At 41.3% G+C, this 24,514-nt stretch overlaps 1 protein-coding gene across 1 annotated transcript in view; it reads right to left on the reverse strand.

Moving 5' to 3' along the window:
* LOC311106908 (protein-tyrosine kinase 2-beta-like) overlaps positions 1-24,514 on the reverse strand; it is a 62,233-nt gene that overhangs the window by 31,779 nt on the left and 5,940 nt on the right. The window contains exons 2-7 of the mRNA XM_084149295.1: positions 9,237-9,476; positions 8,911-9,089; positions 6,637-6,724; positions 478-557; positions 306-368; positions 141-195 (exon numbers count right to left, since the gene is read on the reverse strand). Of these exons, the coding sequence (XP_084005421.1) occupies positions 141-195; positions 306-368; positions 478-557; positions 6,637-6,724; positions 8,911-9,089; positions 9,237-9,434 (663 nt within the window). The 5' untranslated portion in view covers positions 9,435-9,476. The remainder of the gene's footprint in view (positions 1-140; positions 196-305; positions 369-477; positions 558-6,636; positions 6,725-8,910; positions 9,090-9,236; positions 9,477-24,514) is intronic.

Raw genomic sequence — 24,514 nt, forward strand, 5'->3', positions numbered from 1 at the left:
GCTGCTAGCATAGAAATGATCAGAAATGATCCTTGTTGATATAATAGTGAAGTCGGCTCATTGACAACTCAATTTATGTTAGTAGAAACTTCCAATAATGTTTTTAACGATCGTGTGGATATCAAAATGTATAAATGTACCTTCATGCTGTCAATGAGCTCCTGTGGGAAGAACAGGTTCAGCCCCACGTCCTTCCTTCATTAGATAGACCAGTTATAATCAATCAAAACAATCAATCCAATGTGATAGAAAAGTCATAGAACTGAAGGTTAGTAGAAAAAAACATGTCAAATGTACATACTTACTCTAGCAATTCAAAGTTGGACTTTTTCTCCAGACCTTTAGCGTTCATGTCTTTATAAAACCTCCTGAAGGTGAAGCAGAGAGACAATAATGAAGCTCTATGGACAAACCCACTGTGATGTTGATGATGTCTACACATTGACAATACAATATCAAAGGAAAGCCCAACCTCACCTAATCTCCAGACAGCCCAGCTGCAGGGCCATCCCGTCACTGACTTTACTGGCATGATACTGCATGTAGTCACTACGCACCTAACACAGGCAATACCGAGAGAACACATTAAATCTGTCTGTAGTCACAATGCATCTACAGTATCCACACAAGGCCAAGACATCAGTGAGTTATCTTTAGATGATGAAGTTCTGGAAAGTATTAATGTGTTCTCTCCATAGTCAGAGTATTAATGTGTTCTCTACATAAAGTATTAATGTGTTCTCTACATAGTCAGAGTATTAATGTGTTCTCTACATAGAGTAATAATGTGTTCTCTATATAGAGTATTAATGTGTTCTCTACATATAGTATTAATGTGTTCTCTACATAGTCTGAGTATTAATGTGTTCTCTACATATAGTATTAATGTGTTCTCTACATAGTCAGAGTATTAATGTGTTCTCTACATAGAGTATTAATGTGTTCTCTACATATATTATTAATATGTTCTCTACATATATTATTAATGTGTTCTCTACATAGTCAGAGTATTAATGTGTTCTCTACATAGAGTATTAATGTGTTCTCTACATAGTCAGTATTAATGTGTTCTCTACATAGATTATTAATGTGTTCTCTACATAGAGTATTAATGTGTTCTCTACATAGAGTATTAATGTGTTCTCTACATGGAGTATTAATGTGTTCTCTACATAGAGTATTAATGTGTTCTCTACATAGTCAGAGTATGAATGTGTTCTCTACATAGTCAGAGTATTAATGTGTTCTCTACATATAGTATTAATGTGTTCTCTACATAGAGTATTAATGTGTTCTCTACATAGAGTATTAATGTGTTCTCTACATAGTCAGATTATTAATGTGTTCTCTACATAGAGTATTAATGTGTTCTCTACATAGTCAGAGTATTAATGTGTTCTCTACATAGTCAGAGTATGAATGTGTTCTCTACATTGTCAGTATTAATGTGTTCTCTACATAGAGTATTAATGTGTTCTCTACATAGTCAGAGTATTAATGTGTTCTCTACATAGTCAGTATGAATGTGTTCTCTACATAGAGTATTAATGTGTTCTCTACATAGTCAGTATGAATGTGTTCTCTACATAGAGTATTAATGTGTTCTCTACATAGAGTATTAATGTGTTCTCTACATAGTCAGAGTATTAATGTGTTCTCTACATAGTCAGTATTAATGTGTTCTCTACATAGTTAGATTATTAATGTGTTCTCTACATAGTCAGTATGAATGTGTTCTCTACATAGAGTATTAATGTGTTCTCTACATAGTCAGAGTAGTAATGTGTTCTCTACATAGTCAGAGTATTAATGTGTTCTCTACATAGTCAGTATTAATGTGTTCTCTACATAGTCAGAGTATTAATGTGTTCTCTACATAGTCAGTATGAATGTGTTCTCTACATAGAGTATTAATGTGTTCTCTACATAGTCAGAGTAGTAATGTGTTCTCTACATAGTCAGAGTATTAATGTGTTCTCTACATAGAGTATTAATGTGTTCTCTACATAGTCAGAGTATTAATGTGTTCTCTACATAGTCAGAGTATTAATGTGTTCTCTACATAGTCAGAGTATTAATGTGTTCTCTCCATAGTCAGAGTATTAATGTGTTCTCTACATAGTCAGAGTATTAATGTGTTCTCTACATAGTCAGAGTATTAATGTGTTCTCTCCATAGTCAGAGTATTAATGTGTTCTCTCCATAGTCAGAGTATTAATGTGTTCTCTACATAGTCAGAGTATTAATGTGTTCTCTACATAGTCAGAGTAGTAATGTGTTCTCTACATAGTCAGAGTAGTAATGTGTTCTCTACATAGTCAGAGTAGTAATGTGTTCTCTACATAGAGTATTAATGTGTTCTCTACATAGTCAGTATTAATGTGTTCTCTACATAGTCAGTATGAATGTGTTCTCTACATAGAGTATTAATGTGTTCTCTACATAGTCAGGGTATTAATGTGTTCTCTACATAGTCAGAGTATTAATGTGTTCTCTACATAGTCAGGGTATTAATGTGTTCTCTCCATATAGTATTAATGTGTTCTCTACATAGAGTATTAATGTGTTATCTACATAGTCAGAGTATTAATGTGTTCTCTACATAGTCAGTATGAATGTGTTCTCTACATAGTCAGTATGAATGTGTTCTCTCCATAGTCAGAGTATTAATGTGTTCTCTACATAGTCAGGGTATTAATGTGTTCTCTACATAGAGTATTAATGTGTTCTCTACATAGTCAGAGTAGTAATGTGTTCTCTACATAGTCAGAGTATTAATGTGTTCTCCACATAGAGTATTAATGTGTTCTCTACATAGTCAGAGTATTAATGTGTTCTCTACATAGTCAGAGTATGAATGTGTTCTCTACATAGTCAGTATTAATGTGTTCTCTACATAGAGTATTAATGTGTTCTCTACATAGTCAGAGTATTAATGTGTTCTCTACATAGTCAGTATGAATGTGTTCTCTACATAGTCAGTATGAATGTGTTCTCTACATAGAGTATTAATGTGTTCTCTACATAGTCAGAGTAGTAATGTGTTCTCTACATAGTCAGAGTATTAATGTGTTCTCTACATAGAGTATTAATGTGTTCTCTACATAGTCAGTATGAATGTGTTCTCTACATAGAGTATTAATGTGTTCTCTACATAGAGTATTAATGTGTTCTCTACATAGTCAGAGTATTAATGTGTTCTCTACATAGTCAGTATGAATGTGTTCTCTACATAGAGTATTAATGTGTTCTCTACATAGTCAGAGTAGTAATGTGTTCTCTACATAGTCAGAGTATTAATGTGTTCTCTACATAGAGTATTAATGTGTTCTCTACATAGTCAGAGTAGTAATGTGTTCTCTCCATAGTCAGAGTAGTAATGTGTTCTCTACATAGTCAGAGTATTAATGTGTTCTCTACATAGTCAGTATTAATGTGTTCTCTACATAGTCAGAGTATTAATGTGTTCTCTACATAGTCAGTATGAATGTGTTCTCTACATAGAGTATTAATGTGTTCTCTACATAGTCAGAGTAGTAATGTGTTCTCTACATAGAGTATTAATGTGTTCTCTACATAGAGTAGTAATGTGTTCTCTACATAGTCAGAGTAGTAATGTGTTCTCTCCATAGTCAGAGTAGTAATGTGTTCTCTACATAGTCAGAGTATTAATGTGTTCTCTACATAGTCAGTATTAATGTGTTCTCTACATAGTCAGAGTATTAATGTGTTCTCTACATAGTCAGTATGAATGTGTTCTCTACATAGAGTATTAATGTGTTCTCTACATAGTCAGAGTAGTAATGTGTTCTCTACATAGAGTATTAATGTGTTCTCTACATAGAGTAGTAATGTGTTCTCTACATAGTCAGAGTAGTAATGTGTTCTCTCCATAGTCAGAGTAGTAATGTGTTCTCTACATAGAGTATTAATGTGTTCTCTACATAGAGTAGTAATGTGTTCTCTACATAGTCAGAGTAGTAATGTGTTCTCTCCATAGTCAGAGTATTAATGTGTTCTCTACATAGTCAGAGTAGTAATGTGTTCTCTACATAGTCAGAGTATTAATGTGTTCTCTACATAGTCAGAGTAGTAATGTGTTCTCTACATAGAGTATTAATGTGTTCTCTACATAGTCAGTATTAATGTGTTCTCTACATAGTCAGTATTAATGTGTTCTCTACATAGTCAGTATGAATGTGTTCTCTACATAGAGTATTAATGTGTTCTCTACATAGTCAGGGTATTAATGTGTTCTCTACATAGTCAGAGTATTAATGTGTTCTCTACATAGTCAGGGTATTAATGTGTTCTCTCCATAGAGTATGAATGTGTTCTCTACATAGAGTATTAATGTGTTCTCTACATAGTCAGAGTATTAATGTGTTCTCTACATAGTCAGTATGAATGTGTTCTCTACATAGTCAGTATGAATGTGTTCTCTCCATAGTCAGAGTATTAATGTGTTCTCTACATAGTCAGAGTATTAATGTGTTCTCTACATAGAGTATTAATGTGTTCTCTACATAGTCAGAGTAGTAATGTGTTCTCTCCATAGTCAGAGTAGTAATGTGTTCTCTACATAGTCAGAGTATTAATGTGTTCTCTACATAGAGTATTAATGTGTTCTCTACATAGTCAGTATGAATGTGTTCTCTACATAGTCAGTATGAATGTGTTCTCTCCATAGTCAGAGTATTAATGTGTTCTCTACATAGTCAGAGTATTAATGTGTTCTCTACATATAGTATTAATGTGTTCTCTACATAGTCAGAGTAGTAATGTGTTCTCTCCATAGTCAGAGTAGTAATGTGTTCTCTACATAGTCAGAGTATTAATGTGTTCTCTACATAGAGTATTAATGTGTTCTCTACATAGTCAGGGTATTAATGTGTTCTCTACATAGTCAGAGTATTAATGTGTTCTCTACATAGTCAGGGTATTAATGTGTTCTCTCCATAGAGTATGAATGTGTTCTCTACATAGAGTATTAATGTGTTCTCTACATAGTCAGAGTATTAATGTGTTATCTACATAGTCAGTATGAATGTGTTCTCTACATAGTCAGTATGAATGTGTTCTCTACATAGTCAGAGTATTAATGTGTTCTCTACATAGAGTATTAATGTGTTCTCTACATAGTCAGAGTATTAATGTGTTCTCTACATAGTCAGTATGAATGTGTTCTCTACATAGAGTATTAATGTGTTCTCTACATAGTCAGAGTAGTAATGTGTTCTCTACATAGTCAGAGTATTAATGTGTTCTCTACATAGAGTATTAATGTGTTCTCTACATAGTCAGAGTAGTAATGTGTTCTCTCCATAGTCAGAGTATTAATGTGTTCTCTACATAGTCAGAGTATTAATGTGTTCTCTACATAGTCAGAGTAGTAATGTGTTCTCTACATAGTCAGAGTAGTAATGTGTTATCTACATAGAGTATTAATGTGTTCTCTACATAGTCAGTATAAATGTGTTCTCTACATAGTCAGTATGAATGTGTTCTCTACATAGAGTATTAATGTGTTCTCTACATAGTCAGGGTATTAATGTGTTCTCTACATAGTCAGAGTATTAATGTGTTCTCTACATAGTCAGGGTATTAATGTGTTCTCTCCATAGAGTATGAATGTGTTCTCTACATAGAGTATTAATGTGTTCTCTACATAGTCAGAGTATTAATGTGTTCTCTACATAGTCAGTATGAATGTGTTCTCTACATAGTCAGTATGAATGTGTTCTCTCCATAGTCAGAGTATTAATGTGTTCTCTACATAGAGTAGTAATGTGTTCTCTACATAGTCAGAGTATTAATGTGTTCTCTACATAGTCAGAGTATTAATGTGTTCTCTACATAGTCAGAGTATTAATGTGTTCTCTACATAGTCAGGGTATTAATGTGTTCTCTACATAGAGTATTAATGTGTTCTCTACATAGTCAGAGTATTAATGTGTTCTCTACATAGTCAGATTATTAATGTGTTCTCTACATATAGTATTAATGTGTTCTCTCCATAGAGTATGAATGTGTTCTCTACATAGAGTATTAATGTGTTCTCTACATAGTCAGAGTATTAATGTGTTCTCTACATAGTCAGTATGAATGTGTTCTCTCCATAGTCAGAGTATTAATGTGTTCTCTACATAGAGTAGTAATGTGTTCTCTACATAGTCAGAGTATTAATGTGTTCTCTACATAGTCAGAGTATTAATGTGTTCTCTACATAGTCAGAGTATTAATGTGTTCTCTACATAGTCAGAGTATTAATGTGTTCTCTACATAGTCAGAGTATTAATGTGTTCTCTACATAGTCAGAGTATTAATGTGTTCTCTACATAGTCAGAGTATTAATGTGTTCTCTACATAGTCAGAGTAGTAATGTGTTCACTACATAGTCAGTATGAATGTGTTCTCTACATAGAGTATTAATGTGTTCTCTACATAGTCAGTATTAATGTGTTCTCTACATAGTCAGTATGAATGTGTTCTCTACATAGAGTATTAATGTGTTCTCTACATAGTCAGGGTATTAATGTGTTCTCTACATAGTCAGAGTATTAATGTGTTCTCTACATAGTCAGGGTATTAATGTGTTCTCTCCATAGTCAGGGTAGTGCTTGCTGCCTACCGTACCTGTTGATAGAAATACAGCAGTGTGGTTTTGTCTTCTTTAAACTTTTCCAGGAAGTTGACTGGAATGTAGCGGACTCTCAGGTCATACCTGGGGAGAGATGACCATACCACTGCTTTAGAGTAGGAGTCTTCAACTGAACCGTATTCGTCAATACAATTATCATTGTTCCCAGGGACGGCCTGTTCAATAGGGCGATATGGGCGATGCACTGCCAAACGGGAAAAGGAAGGGATTTTTTTCCTAATCAATTATATCACGGCAACAGTAGTTATCAGTGTTCACGTCTGATCTGCCAGCCACTAAATGTCAAATCAGGCTAAAGTCGTGCTTCAAATGGCCCCGCCCGTTTTTGGGGCGATTTCAGTCAAGTTGAAAATCGCCCAGAAGTCTCTCATAGCCTGTCATGTAAAATCTATTTTTTTCAAATTTCAAAGCTTTCAATACATTCTCTATGGGTGTCTGTGGGCTTGCACTTACGCGCTTTCGTCATACGTGACGTAACCATGAACGTAACTAAGACAATAGCGGCTAGCAGCGTCTCTGTTGCGACCTGCAGTGTGGCGTTATTTTATGTTTTTAATTTGTAGACTTAGTTTACAAACATTCTGCCAACCATGGATTTCCAGTGGTTGGTTATGGACTGATCTTGTTGATCGTGTACATACCCGCTACGAACGGACTAAATAATGAAAACGCTGCTGGCAGCGGAATCCCAATACAGCTGGGAGACTTGGCTGGATGACAGAGTCCCGGACAGAGAAGTGGAGCCGGCCGGCTTCACCCTGGTCAGAGCGGACCGCGATCCTGGTAAGAGAGCGACTCTGTACCCCGACATTGAACTGCTTTCTGTGTCATTGCGACCTTACTATCTGCCCCGTGAGTTCCCCCAATTGTTTGTTACCGTTGTGTACTGTTGATAATCACAAGTTTACTGGAGAACTGAGACCAAGTAGAGACTTTGGACAGGGTGGATATGGTATAATAAAGGCAGTTTATTCAGAGGTAAAGATATCTGGAATCGCGTGCACGGACTCGTTCGTCAAACTCTTAGGGAGAAGAGAGCCCCGAAAACATTGTGTGCAGACATTTTATACAATAAATGATGTAGGTTGAATCTAGTAGTTCTGATCTTCTGATTGGTCCTGATGAGTTGGGCGAGGTCCCCTCCACTGTTGCATTGGCTCTGAGTCGGGTTCTCTGTCTTCAAATGTTCAGCCTAAAGAGAGGGGATTTTTGTGTGTGTGTGTGTGTGTGTGTGTGTGTTTAACAGTGATGATGTGTGTGTGTGTGTGTGTTATCAGTGATGATGTGTGTGTGTGTGTGTGTGTGTGTGTGTGTGTCCTCAGAGCAAGAACTCGTGAGTTGGAAGAACTGAGAGACCTATGGCGTGGGTGTTGTCCTTGGCCACCTGCTGACAAGGCTGACAAGATAGGACTCTTTTGTCCATTGTTATAGGATAGGAACAGCATTGATTGAAAACAAACGTCCAACACAAAATGGGTCATGCACAAGATTTTAGTCAGACCAAGCTATAACATTATATATTTACTACGACAGTACATTCAACCAAAAGCTAATATAACAAAGGCATCAGAGATTATTTATAATCTGTCACAGAAACTGGAATCCATCTCCCCAGATCAGTCAATAAATGCTTCTGGTATTGACTTATATGCTGCCCCTGTCTTCATGTTGTTGCTGGACATATCTTTTTTAAAATGTGTGTAGGTCACCTAAATCATCAGAAAAATTGCCCCTCCTGAGAATTTTTTCAGGAGCCGCCACTGATTGTTCCTGACTACTTCCTCTCGCTCAACCTGGGCTGCGTCTCAAATGGCTCCGTATATTATCCATCATGTGCATTACTTTCTCTCACCCTCCTCTCCTCCACCCTCCTCTCACCCCCACCTCCTCCACTCCCACCTCCTCCACCCTCCTCTCACCCCTACCTCCTTCACCCTCCTCACCCCCACTTCCTCCACCCTCCTCTCACCCCTACCTCCTCCACCCTCCTCACCCCCACCTCCTCCACCCCTCCTCTAACCCCTACCTCCACCACTCATCTCACCCCCACCACTCCTGCACCTTCCTCTCACCCCCACCACTCCTCCACCCTCCTCTAACCCCCACCTCCTCTACTCCTCCACTGACACCCACCTCCTCCTCCTCACCCCCACCTCCACCCTCCTCTCACCCCCACCTCCTCCACCCTCCTCTCACCCCCACCTCCTCCACCCTCCTCTCACCCCCACCTCCTCCACCCCTCCTCTCACCTCCACTCTGCCTCCACGTGGTGACTCTCATAGCGTTGCTCCACCTCCCCCACGGTCAGGTCTGGATGGAGCCAGTGAAGCTCGTCTGACTTGAGGTGCTTCAGCAGCAGGCCATAGCAGCCTTTATACAGGATGTTAGGGCCCAGCCTACCACTGGTCAGGATAGACTGCACTATAGCCTGGAGGAGACCAGTATGGAGTCAGTCACAGCTAGAATTTGGGGGGCTAGTCTGCAAAGCTATATAGTTGGTTTAAAGTAGTGTATTCTTACAATGTTACAACTAAATAACTAAGTACGCAGTCACAGTATCTAGACAATCCCTCACCCTGATCTGCCAGGAGCTGTCACACTTGACCAGCTTGAAGTTCTTCCCCAGGGTGTTGTTGGTGGAGAAACAGACTTTGAGGATCTTGGTGGGCCCTCCCTCCTCGCTGAAGGGGCTTTGTTGTGGGCCATTGTTGTGGCCGGGGCTGGGTAGCCTCCAGGACAGGGTGGTAGTGTCTCCTTGCATCACCTCATACATTCTCAGGGCAGAGAGGAGGACAACGTTAAACTGTATTCATACCTGGGGAGAGGGAGAGAGAGAGAGAGAGAGAGAGAGAGAGAGAGAGAGGGGGGGAGAGGAGGGCAATGTCACACTGATATCATACCTGGGGAGAGGGAGAGAGAGAGAGGGAGAGGGGGGGGGGGGGAGAGGGAGAGCGAGGGGGAGAGGAGGGCAATGTCACACTGATATCATACCTGGGGAGAGGGAGAGAGAGAGAGGGAGAGGGGGGGGGGGGAGGGAGAGCGAGGGGGAGAGGAGGGCAATGTCACACTGATATCATACCTGGGAAGAGGGAGAGAGAGAGAGGGGGGGGGGGGGGAGAGGGGGGGAGAGAGAGAGAGGGGAGGAGAGAGAGGGAGAGAGAGGAGGAGAGAGAGGGAGAGAGAGGAGGAGAGAGAGGGGGAGAGAGGAGGAGAGAGAGGGGGAGAGAGGAGGAGAGAGAGGGAGAGAGAGAGGGGGGGAGAGAGAGGGGGGGAGAGAGAGGGGGGGGAGGAGAGAGAGGGGGGAGAGGAGGAGAGAGAGGGGGGAGAGAGAGGGGGGAGAGAGGAGGAGAGAGAGAGAGGAGGAGGAGAGAGAGAGGGGGGGGGAAGAGGAGGGCAATGTCACACTGATATCATACCTGGGGAGAGGGAGAGAGAGAGAGAGAGAGAGAGAGAGAGAGGAGGAGAGAGGGGGGAGAGAGGAGGAGGGGGGGGGGGAGGAGAGAGAGAGAGGGGGGGGGGGGGAGGAGAGAGAGAGAGAGGGGGGGGAGGAGAGAGAGAGAGAGAGAGAGAGAGAGAGAGAGAGAGAGAGAGAGAGAGAGAGAGAGAGAGAGAGAGAGAGAGAGAAAATGGTTCGGCCGTGGCTTGCTATATCAAGCAGACAGGCATCGAGGCATTCAGTTACTGTTCTATTGAACGTTAGAATGGGCAAAACGAGTGACCTAAGTGACTTTGAGCGTGGTATGATCATTGGTGCCTTGTGCGTCGGTTCCAGTATCTCAGAAACAGCCGGCCTCCTGGGCTTTTCACGCACGACAGTGTCTAGAGTTTACAGAGAATGGTGCGACAAACAAAAAACATCCAGTCAGCAGCAGTCCTGTGGGCAAAAACAGCTCGTTGGTGAGAGGTTGAAGGAGAATGGCAAGAATCGTGCAAGCTAACAGGTGGGCCACAAACAGACAAATAACGGCGCAGAACGGCATCTCGGAACGCACAACTCGTTGATCCCTGTCACGGATGGGCTATTGCAGCAGACGACCACACCGGGTTCCACTCCTATCAGCTAAAAACAAGAAGAAGCGGCTCCACTGGGCACGCCATCACCAACACTGGACAAATGAGGAGTGTTAAAATATTGCCTGATTCGACGAATCCTGGTTCCTGTTGCGTCATGCTGATGGCAGAGTCAGGATCTGGCATAAGCAGCATGAGTCCATGGCCCCATCCTGCCTGGTGTCAACTGTACAGGCTGGTGGCGGTGGTGTAATGGTGTGGGGAATGTTTTCCTGGCACACGTTAGGTTCCTTGATACCAATTGAGCATCGTTTCCATGCCCTGAATCATTCAGGCTGTTCTGAAGGCAAAGGGGGTCCTACCCGGTACACCAACCCGGTGTACCTCATAAACTGGCCACTGAGCGTATCTAATTTTCCATGTGATGGAGACAAATCACAAAATGTTTTGAGTAATGGAAACATTCCAGGTAGACGTCACAGCTCTCATACTTTCAACGTTAATGTGCTTTACATACGAGTATAACTTATACAATAGTAACACCTGTGATGGAACATTATGTTGGTGCTTTTCTATTTACCAATTTCTATGTTTGTGCTTTTCTATTTACCAATTTCTGTGTTCTATGTTTGTGCTTTTCTATTTACCAATTTCTGTGTTCTGTTTGTGCTTTTCTATTTACCAATTTCTATGTTCTATGTTTGTGCTTTTCTATTTACCAATTTCTGTGTTCTATGTTTGTGCTTTTCTATTTACCAATTTCTGTGTTCTGTTTGTGCTTTTCTATTTACCAATTTCTATGTTCTATGTTTGTGCTTTTCTATTTACCAATTTCTATGTTCTATGTTTGTGCTTTTCTATTTACCAATTTCTATGTTCTATGTTTGTGCTTTTCTATTTACCAATTTCTATGTTCTATGTTTGTGCTTTTCTATTTACCAATTTCTATGTTCTATGTTTGTGCTTTTCTATTTACCAATTTCTATGTTCTATGTTTGTGCTTTTCTATTTACCAATTTCTATGTTCTATGTTTGTGCTTTTCTATTTACCAATTTCTGTGTTATGTTTGTGCTTTTCTATTTACCAATTTCTATGTTCTATGTTTGTGCTTTTCTATTTACCAATTTCTGTGTTCTATGTTTGTGCTTTTCTATTTACCAATTTCTGTGTTCTATGTTTGTGCTTTTCTATTTACCAATTTCTGTGTTCATGCAAGTGACTGATTGAACTAACCCTCACTATCAGCATCTGCAATTTGGCAGTACGCCCAGACCCTTGTTTTGATATCGCAGTTTTCAAGGTCTCAGCTTAGAGAAGAAGCCTCGTGAGGTATTGGTCTGTCACATACATGACCCAGTATTGGTCGGCCACATGAACGAAGCAAACGTTAATGATCAATTAATTAATGATGAATAAGCTAAATCATGAAAATATGACTTGTCTGCAGTATATAAGAGAACTGAACGGGACTGCCCCATTAGAGCTCCTGACAGACGTTCACAATGATTCATTTAAGACTGACTTTGAGTGTCCCTGTGTAAGAATTTCCACGACACACGTTATATTAGTAACAATACTATGCTGCGTGGTGTATAGTAATCAGATAGGGTTCTGACTCACTTCCCAGTCGAGTCACAGATCTTGATCTACTGATAGCCTTTCCTGTCTCTCTGTGTTCATGTGAAGGCCTGTGTGAGTCAGAAGGTAAGCTCGCATGGCAGTGCACAGGCCTACACGTCACACGGTTGGTTATGTTTCCACTTGCCATTGCAGAAATACGTATTCAACTTGGTCATGCTCGCAGGTAGGGAGATGATCACAAATGTCAATTCTTCCCAGTCTGATACTGACATGCAAGTGGTAGGTCACGTTCTGAAATACTGTACTCTATTGTCATATTTATAATGTGTAGGAGTTCACTATGTCCATGTCCTGGTTTGTGTATATATGTGTACGGTACCTGGTAAATATTGGGGGCATCCTGGGATGTGCTTTTGTTTGTTACTGCTCTAAGAGTGAGTTAGCTGGCATTCTCAAGATATAATGGTCTCATTGGTCCCTGCTAATATACAATTATTTCCATGCTACAGACGAATCACAAATTTACAGCCATCAACATACTGTTGCACATCTAATCTAACATCTAATGTGCTTCCTTGTGTCTATTGTCAGAATAAACACCAATCAACTGGGCTCGCTGGCTGGACAGGCCTTTCTTTAAAAACACAACGCAAGAGAGTTACGAAGTACGATCACATCTGTTAAATACACACACCACTTTTACAAGAGAGCTACGACGTACGGTCATATCTGTTAAACACACACACCACTTTCACAAGAGTTACGACGTACGATCACATCTGTTAAACACCACTTTGAGTATCAAAATGAACCAACATCTTTGGGTTTGTGAAACGGGCCAGTCCCTTTCTAAATGCAACGCAAACAAAAACCCATATGAAACAATAACAACTCTGTCAGGGAAAAACACCCCAATGAAGCCATGAGAACTTTAACTAACATTACACTAGCAGTAAGTACATAACTAACATTACACTGGCAGTAAGGATATAACTAACATTACACTGGCAGTAAGGATATAACTAACATTGCACTGGCAGTAAGGCCATAACTAACATTACACTGGCAGTAAGGACATAACTAACATTACACTGGCAGTAAGGATATAACTAACATTACACTGGCAGTAAGTACATAACTAACATTACACTGGCAGTAAGGGCATAACTAACATTACACTAGCAGTAAGGGCATAACTAACATTACACTAGCAGTAAGGCCATAACTAACATTACACTGGCAGTAAGGACATAACTAACATTACACTGGCAGTAAGGATATAACTAACATTACACTAGCAGTAAGGATATAACTAACATTGCACTGGCAGTAAGGACATAACTAACATTACACTGGCAGTAAGGATATAACTAACATTACACTGGCAGTAAGGACATAACTAACATTACACTGGCAGTAAGGATATAACTAACATTACACTAGCAGTAAGGATATAACTAACATTGCACTGGCAGTAAGGCCATAACTAACATTACACTGGCAGTAAGGACATAACTAACATTACACTGGCAGTAAGGATATAACTAACATTACACTAGCAGTAAGGATATAACTAACATTACACTGGCAGTAAGGCCATAACTAACATTACACTGGCAGTAAGGGAATAACTAACATTACACTGGCAGTAAGGACATAACTAACATTACACTGGCAGTAAGGATATAACTAACATTACACTAGCAGTAAGGATATAACTAACATTACACTGGCAGTAAGTACATAACTAACATTACACTGGCAGTAAGGATATAACTAACATTACACTGGCAGTAAGGCCATAACTAACATTACACTAGCAGTAAGGACATAACTAACATTACACTGGCAGTAAGGACATAACTAACATTACACTGGCAGTAAGGGCATAACTAACATTACACTGGCAGTAAGGACATAACTAACATTACACTGGCAGTAAGGACATAACTAACATTACACTGGCAGTAAGGGCATAACTAACATTACACTGGCAGTAAGGCCATAACTAACATTACACTGGCAGTAAGGCCATAACTAACATTACACTGGCAGTAAGGCCATAACTAACCTTACACTGGCAGTAAGGCCATAACTAACATTACACTGGCAGTAAGGCCATAACTAACATTACACTGGCAGTAAGGATATAACTAACATTACACTAGCAGTAAGGATATAACTAACATTACACTGGCAGTAAGGCCATAACTAACATTACACTGGCAGTAAGGGCATAACTAACATTACACTGGCAGTAAGGGCATAACTAACATTACACTGGCAGTAAGGATATAACTAACATTACACTGGCAGTAAGGCCATAACTAACATTACACTGGCAGTAAGGCCATAACTAACATTACACTGGCAGTAAGGAAATAACTAACATTACACTAGCAGTAAGGACATAACTAACATTACACTGGCAGTAAGGACATAACTAACATTACACTGGCAGTGAGGATATAACTAACATTACACTGGCAGTAAGGCCATAACTAACATTACACTAGCAGTAAGGACATAACTAACATTGCACTGGCAGTAAGGCCATAACTAACATTACACTGGCAGTAAGGACATAACTAACATTACACTGGCAGTAAGGACATAACTAACATTACACTGGCAGTAAGGATATAACTAACATTGCACTGGCAGTAAGGATATAACTAACATTGCACTGGCAGTAAGGCCATAACTAACATTACACTAGCAGTAAGGACATAACTAACATTACACTGGCAGTAAGGCCATAACTAACATTACACTGGCAGTAAGGACATAACTAACATTACACTGGCAGTAAGGACATAACTAACATTACACTGGCAGTAAGGCCATAACTAACATTACACTGGCAGTAAGGCCATAACTAACATTAACCTGGCAGTAAGGCCATAACTAACATTACACTGGCAGTAAGGATATAACTAACATTACACTGGCAGTAAGGCCATAACTAACATTACACTAGCAGTAAGGACATAACTAACATTACACTGGCAGTAAGGCCATAACTAACATTACACTGGCAGTAAGGACATAACTAACATTACACTGGCAGTAAGGACATAACTAACATTACACTGGCAGTAAGGCCATAACTAACATTACACTGGCAGTAAGGCCATAACTAACATTAACCTGGCAGTAAGGCCATAACTAACATTACACTGGCAGTAAGGATATAACTAACATTACACTGGCAGTAAGGACATAACTAACATTACACTGGCAGTAAGGATATAACTAACATTGCACTGGCAGTAAGGATATAACTAACATTGCACTGGCAGTAAGGCCATAACTAACATTACACTAGCAGTAAGGACATAACTAACATTACACTGGCAGTAAGGCCATAACTAACATTACACTGGCAGTAAGGACATAACTAACATTACACTGGCAGTAAGGACATAACTAACATTACACTGGCAGTAAGGCCATAACTAACATTACACTGGCAGTAAGGCCATAACTAACATTAACCTGGCAGTAAGGCCATAACTAACATTACACTGGCAGTAAGGATATAACTAACATTACACTGGCAGTAAGGATATAACTAACATTACACTGGCAGTAAGGACATAACTAACATTACGCTGGCAGTAAGGACATAACTAACATTACACTGGCAGTAAGGACATAACTAACATTACACTGGCAGTAAGGACATAACTAACATTACACTGGCAGTAAGGACATAACTAACATTACACTGGCAGTAAGGACATAACTAACATTACACTGGCAGTAAGGACATAACTAACATTACACTGGCAGTAAGGATATAACTAACATTACACTGGCAGTAAGGAGAAAAGGGGACAAAGCTGTTACGCAACAAGCACGCTTTCCCACGGTCCATTTTTTTCTGCAGTGTGTTCTGTAGTGAGGCACAAACCTGGGTTCAAATAACATTAGAAATCTTTCAAATCATGTTAGCGTTTGCTCTGGTCTGCCTGGAAATACCACATGGTCGGGGGTTTGCACTTTTGCGATTATTCTATTGGTTGGATTGTGCAAGGCAAGCTTAATCAAGCCCAGAGAAAGTATTTGAAATTATTTTGAATAGTATTTGAACCCAGGTCTGGTGAGGCAAGCTGTGGTCTGCATTGAGCCAATTCTGTCCTTGAGAATCACACCTCAACAGAAAATATGTCCCGAAGATTACAGCAGATTCTGTACTAACCAATCAACAACCAACGGGCTGTGTTCAACAAACAACTGATGATTGATTGCAAGCAGTCATTGTGGTTTTAAGACTAACCGAGGGTACACAGCTATGCTCCTGGACATGCTCCTGCGACTAACAGTATCTCTACACTTAGTATGCCAAACATTAAGAACACCTTCCTAATATTGAGATGCGCGCCCCCCGCCCACCCCCCCGCCCCCTTCAAATTGTCTCAAAGCTTACAAAATCCTTATTTAACCCGTCTCCTCCCGTTCATCTACACTGATTGAAGTGGATTTAACAAGTCACATCAATAAGGGATCGTAGCTTTCACCTGGTCAGTCCATGTCATGGAAAGAGCAGGTGTTCTTAATGTTTTGTACACTCAAGAGTATATTCTACGCTAAGAGTCTGTGCCTTGGTTAAACTGGTGCGAAAGTATAAAGGAAAGGAAACGATACCCAAACAAAAGTAGTTCCATACTTCTCTCAAATGAAGGCAGAGGTTGCATAAGAACCAGTACGAACAGTCCAAACAGTTACAGTAACCAATACAGTACATACCTGGACAGGACCTGGTCAGCATCACTGGCTAACACAGTAGAACACTCCCAATACAGTACATACCTGGACAGGACCTGGTCAGCATCACTGGCTAACACAGTATAACACTCCCAATACAGTTCATACCTGGACAGGACCTGGTCAGCATCACTGGCTAACACAGTATAACACTCCCAATTACCAATACAGTACATACCTGGACAGGACCTGGTCAGCATCACTGGCTAACACAGTATAATACTCCCAATACAGTACATACCTGTACAGGACCTGGTCAGCATCACTGGCTAACACAGTATAATACTCCCAATACAGTACATACCTGGACAGGACCTGGTCAGCATCACTGGCTAACACAGTATAACACTCCCAATACAGTACATACCTGGACAGGACCTGGTCAGCATCACTGGCTAACACAGTATAATACTCCCAATTACCAATACAGCACATACCTGGACAGGACCTGGTCAGCATCACTGGCTAACACAGTATAATACTCCCAATTACCAATACAGTACATACCTGGACAGGACCTGGTCAGCATCACTGGCTAACACAGTATAACACTCCCAATTACCAATACAGTACATACCTGGACAGGACCTGGTCAGCATCACTGGCTAACACAGTATAATACTCCCAATACAGTACATACCTGTACAGGACCTGGTCAGCATCACTGGCTAACACAGTATAATACTCCCAATACAGTACATACCTGGACAGGACCTGGTCAGCATCACTGGCTAACACAGTATAACACTCCCAATACAGTACATACCTGGACAGGACCTGGTCAGCATCACTGGCTAACACAGTATAATACTCCCAATTACCAATACAGCACATACCTGGACAGGACCTGGTCAGCATCACTGGCTAACACAGTATAATACTCCCAATTACCAATACAGTACATACCTGGACAGGACCTGGTCAGCATCACTGGCGAACACAGTATAACACTCCCAATTACCAATACAGCACATACCTGGACAGGACCTGGTCAGCATCACTGGCTAACACAGTATAACACTCCCAATTACCAATACAGCACATACCTGGACAGGACCTGGTCAGCATCACTGGCTAACACAGTATAACACTCCCAATTACCAATACAGTACATACCTGGACAGGACCTGGTCAGCATCACTGGCTAACACAGTATAATACTCCCAATTATAGTTCAAAATAGTCTGCAGCAGCTACGCAGTACGTCACCTTAGCAGTCTTCCCATAGAAATCTGGCTGACATGTTATCACTCCATAATGAGGCCCTGGGTTATGTATGCTAGGTCTGTCTGTCTGTCGGAGAGCAGAGCTGAGCTGTGTTTCAGTCCACATGTTTCAGTCGGTGTGTTTCAGTCGTGTGCGTTTCAGTCGGTGCGTTTCAGTCGGTCAGTCGGTGCGTTTCAGTCGGTGTGTTTCAGTCGGTGTGTTTCAGTCGGTGTGTTTCAGTCGGTGCGTTTCAGTCGGTGCGTTTCAGTCGGTGCGTTTCAGTCGGTGTGTTTCAGTCGGTGCGTTTCAATCCGTCAGTCGGTGTGTTTCAGTCGGTGTGTTTCAGTCGGTGTGTTTCAGTCGGTGTGTTTCGGTCGGTGTGTTCAGGGCTTCAGCTGTTGTTGGAGAGGTTACTGTTTTGTTAACCTGAGGCTCGGAATTCCTCAACTAGGGCCCTGTGTGTGTCTCTCACTCTGTGTGTGTGTGTGTGTGTGTGTGTGTGTATGTGCGTGCGTGCGTGCGTGCGCGTGTGTGTAAGTGCCTGTGTGCGTGTTTGTCTGGGAGATACTCCCCACAGCACCTAGCACCACCACATGGGTTTGTGGGAGGGAGGGGTTGGAACGCTACGATCCTACGATCGAGACGCTCAGACAATATTACATAACAGGCACCTCATTACTTCCTGTTCAATCATTTTCATGTAATAGTACATGGTTCATAGCATTTTGATAACGAATACTTTAAATGCTGTGAACTCTGAAAGGTTAGTAGTATGGTCAGTTGCTAATAAAGTTTGACCATTTGAGATGTTTTCTAGTTACAAACGATTGCACAGGAGGAAAGCAAGGGTAAGGTTTCCAATCTCCTGTCTTGCGTAATGGCATGCCATTCTACAGTATATTAGTAGCTGTACTTTGAGAAACCCAATCCAAACATCTCCATGAGAAACAGTTACGAAAATATTTTCTTAATGAAAAAATGGGACCTTTCATTGAAACACAAGTACTTACATTTAGTCATTCAGCAGACACTCTTATCAAGAGCAACTTACAGTTAGGTAGCTTGGTATGACAACCAAACTGGCTTTATATATACACTGAACAAAAATATAAACTCAACATGAAACAATTTCAACGGTTTTACTGACTTATAAGGAAATCAGTCAATTGAAATCATTTTATTAGGTCCTAATCTAATCTATGGGTTTCACATGACTGGGCAGGGGGACAGCCATAGGTGGGCCTGGGAGGGCATAGGCCCACCCACTGGGGAGTCAGGCCCGCCCACTGGGGAGTCAGGCCCACCCACTGGGGAGTCAGGCCCACCCACTGGGGAGTCAGGCCCACCCACTGGGGAGTCAGGCCCACCCACTGGGGAGTCAGGCCCAGCCAACCAGAATTAGTTTTTCCCCACCAAAGGGCTATATTACAGGCAGCCACTGTAGTTGCATTTGCCTATGGGTTTTCACAATAACATCAATGCTTTGAGTAAAGCCAGTGTGTCTATGTATGCAGATGACTCAACACTATACACGTCAGCTACCACAGTGACTGAAATGACTGCAACTCTTAACAAAGTTGCAGTTAGTTTCAGAATGGGTGGCAAGGAAAAAGTTAGTCCTAAATATTTCTAAAACTAAAAGCATTTTATTTGGGACAAATCATTCACTAAACCCTAAACCTCAACTAAATCTTGTAATGAATACTGTGGAAATTGAACAAGTTGAGGTGACTAAACTGCTTGGAGTAACCCTGGATTGTAAACTGTCATGGTCAAAACATGTTGATGCAACAGTAGCTAAGATGGGGAGAAGTCTGTCCATAATAAAGCGCTGCTCTGCCTTCTTAACAACACTATCAACAAGGCAGGTCCTACAGGCCCTAGTTTTGTCGCACCTGGACTACTGTTCAGTAGTGTGGTCAGGTGCCACAAAGAGGGACTTGGGAAAATTTCAATTGGCTCAGAACAGGGCAGCACAGCTGGCCCTTAACTGTACACGGAGAGCTAACATTAATAATATACATGTCAATATCTCCTGGCTCAAAGTGGAGGAGAGATTGACTTCATCACCACTTGTATTTGTGAGAGGTATTGACATGTTGAATGCACCGAGCTGTCTGTTTAAACTACTGGCACACAGCTCGGACACCCATGCATACCCCCACAAGACATGCCACCAGAGGTCTCTTCACAATCCAAGTCCAGAACAGACTATAGGAGGCGCACAGTACTACACAGAGCCATGACTACATGGAACTCTATTCTACATCAAGTAACTGATAACAAGCAGTAGAATCAGATTTGGAAAAAAAAAACATTTCAATTACACTTTATGGAACAGTGGGGACTGTGAAGAGACACACACAGACACAGACACATGCTAACACACGCACTCTACACACACATTCACATCAGTGGAGGCTCCTCAGAGGAGGAAGGGGAGGACCATCCTCTTCAGTGATTTTCAGAAAAATAAACATTGTAAAACAGTTAAAGTTATCCTTTTTAGATAAAACTAAACTACATATAATCACGTCACCAAATAATACTAGAGAGAGAGATTGTCATTTTTTTTTCCACTTTTAGTTTCACTTTCTTAGCTAGCAAATGCAGCTAGCTAGTTCAGCCTACTGAAACACCCTGCTCAAACAGAGGGATGCTATGTTAGCTAGCTGGCTATGACTTTCCAACACAACACTGGAACTCTTCCAAGTCAAGGTAAGCTTTTGGTTTTACAAAATTATTGCCACCGGGGCCCGCCGGTATAACTGCTTACTGACTGTACACTGTAACGTTACTGCATGATTGTAGTGGGTTTACAAACACGTTAGTTCTATTAGCTATGTTGACTATGACGTTACTTTAGCTAATATGGGGACAACGATGTAGGCTGTGTGTAGCGGTTATGATATGAAGGTTTGGCATGAAAAGGTTTTTTTATGCCTGGTCACATACACAGACGAAGGGAAAAGGTGAGAGGAGGAGAGAGCATAGACGTGCGAATGAATACAACATGGCTGCTATGAAAGTGAACTGTGTTTACGCGTGATCAGGGGTGTGTTCATTCCTGTTGAAAAACGTTTCTTAAAACGGAACAAAACGGGGATAAACATACCTGAAGTTGTCCAATAGAAACTCTTGTTTGCAACTGTTGGACGAATGATTACACCCTGTCTGTCACCTCAAATTTCTCTCTCGAACCTGTGTGCAGCTACGTTGTAAACTTTCATTCATAGGCTAGGTTGTAGCAACCTCGTGATGGGTAAAGGGAAAATTAGAGTATCAGGTAGACCTATCAATGTTACATTGAACTGGGTGAATAAAATATGAATGACATGGGAAAAAATTATCATCCTCCCTCATCTTAAAACAGAACTGACCGCCACTGGTACACATGGATGTTGTATTGTAGATATGTGGCAGTTGAGTAGTGGTCTGAGGGAACACACTTAATGTGTTGTGAAAAGTGTTATGAAATGTAATGTCATGTAATATTTTTTTACTGTATATAAACTTCCTTAATGTTGCTGGACCCCAGGAAGAGTATTTGTATTTATTATGGATCCCAATTAGTTCCTGCCAAGGCAGCAGCTACTCTTCCTGGGGTCCATCAAAATTAAGGCAGTTATACAATTTTAAAAACATTACAATACATTCATGACAGATTTCACAACACATTAAGTATGTGCCCTCAGGCCACTACTCTACTACCACATATCTATAACACAAGATACATGTACGTGTGTGTATAGTGCGTATGTTATCATGTGTGTGTCTGTGCCTGTGTTTGTGTCTGTTCACAGTCCCTGCTGCTGCCTTGGCAGGAACTAATGGGGATCCATAATAAACCCCAGGAAGAGTAGCCGCTGCCTTGGCAGGAACTAATGGGGATCCATAATAAACCCCAGGAAGAGTAGCTGCTGCCTTGGCAGGAACTAATGGGGATCCATAATAAACCCCAGGAAGAGTAGCTGCTGCCTTGGCAGGAACTAATGGGGATCCATAATAAACCCCAGGAAGAGTAGCTGCTGCCTTGGCAGGAACTAATGGGGATCCATAATAAACCCCAGGAAGAGTAGCTGATGCCTTGGCAGGAACTAATGGGGATCCATAATAAACCCCAGGAAGAGTAGCTGCTGCCTTGGCAGGAACTAATGGGGATCCTTAATAGATACAAATACAGTGGGTAACATCCATAAAGGGCTGGAACAGGTCCCGATAACAGGAATGTGAGAGCTGACCTCTGGAGGGTTTAATATTTAACAGGCAAACACTAAACCCTGAGCACCAGAGGTACAGATAGGGAGACCTCGACAGGGTTGGAAGTATGTTTGTTTGTTTGTTTGTGTGTGTGTGTGTGTGTGTGGACAGGGTTGGAAAGATTGGACAGCCTACAGGGAAACAGCCCTGACAAAGTGTTACGTAGAAGAATGAAAGGCTAAAAACAGATGGAGAAAGTAAAAACATGTAGAAAGTAAAAACATGTAATCTAGTTTTACTGTGGGCAACATTAGAAAACTGACAGAGCAAAGTATATGTCAACCATTACCACGTCTACCTCCATGTTTCCAGAAACTATGCTGAGGATCAACCATTACCACGTCTACCTCCATGTTTCCAGACACTATGCTGAGGATTGCAAAAATCTCTGAAGCTGGAGAGACTCTTATCTCCCTCACTAACTTTAAGCATCAGTTGTCAGAGCACCTTACCGATCACTGCACCTGTACACAGCCCATCTGAAATTAGCCCACCCAACTACCTCATCCCCATATTGTTATTTATTTTGCTCATTTGCACCCCAGTATCTCTATTTGCACATCATCTCTTGCACATCTATCATTCCAGTGTTAATACTAATTGTAATTATTTTGCACTATAGCCTATTTATTGCCTTACCTCCATAACTTGCTACAATTGCACACACTGTATATATATTTTCTGTTGTATTTTTGACTTTATGTTTTTTTACCCCATATGTAACTCTGTGCTGTTGTTTTTATCGCACTGCTTTGCTTTATCTTGGCCAGGTCGCAGTTGTAAATGAGAACTTGTTCTCAACTGGCTTACCTGGTTAAATAAAGGTGAAATAAAAATAAATAAAATAAAAGGATCAACCATTACCACGTCTACCTCCATGTTTCCAGAAACTATGCTGAGGATCAACCATTACCACGTCTACATCCATGTTTCCAGAAACTATGCTGAGGATCAACCATTACCACGTCTACCTCCATGTTTCTAAATATAGCTTCAATCTCTAGCTATAGCTAGAGGACTCCTGATATCTCCAGGAGTGATAAGTATCATTTTTGTCTTAATCTGTTGTTGTCTAGTGCTGTCTTGTAGCTAGCTAGGGCCAGCTACTTGAAGTGCTGTCTGTCTTCCCAGTGGCCTACTTAGTGTGTGAACTGCTGACTGCTCATAACTTGCAGCCGATTGTTGACACATCAAACAGGATTGAGGGGAAGGGCAAAACTAAGACCGTCGCTGAAACAAAGACGGTTCTGCCAAGTTGTTCTGTGGAGTTGTTCCAGGAGGGAAAGAGAGGAAGGCTCTCTCTCACTGGAGTAGCTTACCTAGTTTTCTACAGATTATCTCATTTTGCTCTTTTGTAGCTTTTGTCAACTATGTGTGTGTTTTCTATACCTGTTCCTCCCCCTGTAGGCTTTACAGAGACGCTCCCCAACCCTTGGCTGCAACCCTTCTAACAGAACAGGGCTGCTGTTCCTCCCCCTGTAGGCTTTACAGAGACGCTCCCCAACCCTTGGCTGCAACCCTTCTAACAGAACAGGGCTGCTGTTCCTCCCCCTGTAGGCTTTACAGAGACGCTCCCCAACCCTTGGCTGCAACCCTTCTAACAGAACAGGGCTGCTGTTCCTCCCCCTGTAGGCTTTACAGAGACGCTCCCCAACCCTTGGCTGCAACCCTTCTAACAGAACAGGGCTGCTGTTCCTCCCCCTGTAGGCTTTACAGAGACGCTCCCCAACCCTTGGCTGCAACCCTTCTAACAGAACAGGGCTGCGGGCAGCTGAGCGAAAATGGAGGAAAAGTAAACTTCTGAAGGACCTATCATCCTTTCCCTCCCTCCTCTCTACCTTCTCTTCCTCTCTATCTGCTGCTAAAGCCACTTTCTATCACTCTACATTTTTTAGCTTCTGCCTCTAACACTAGGAAACTCTTTACAACATTCTCCCCCTCCCTTTAACCACCTTCTCCCCCTCCCTTTAACCACCTTCTCCCCCCTCCCTTTAACCACCTTCTCCCCCTCCCTTTAACCACCT

The sequence above is a fragment of the Coregonus lavaretus genome (genome assembly GCF_964263955.1).
Source record: "Coregonus lavaretus genome assembly, chromosome: 31".
Classification (NCBI taxonomy): domain Eukaryota; kingdom Metazoa; phylum Chordata; class Actinopteri; order Salmoniformes; family Salmonidae; genus Coregonus; species Coregonus lavaretus.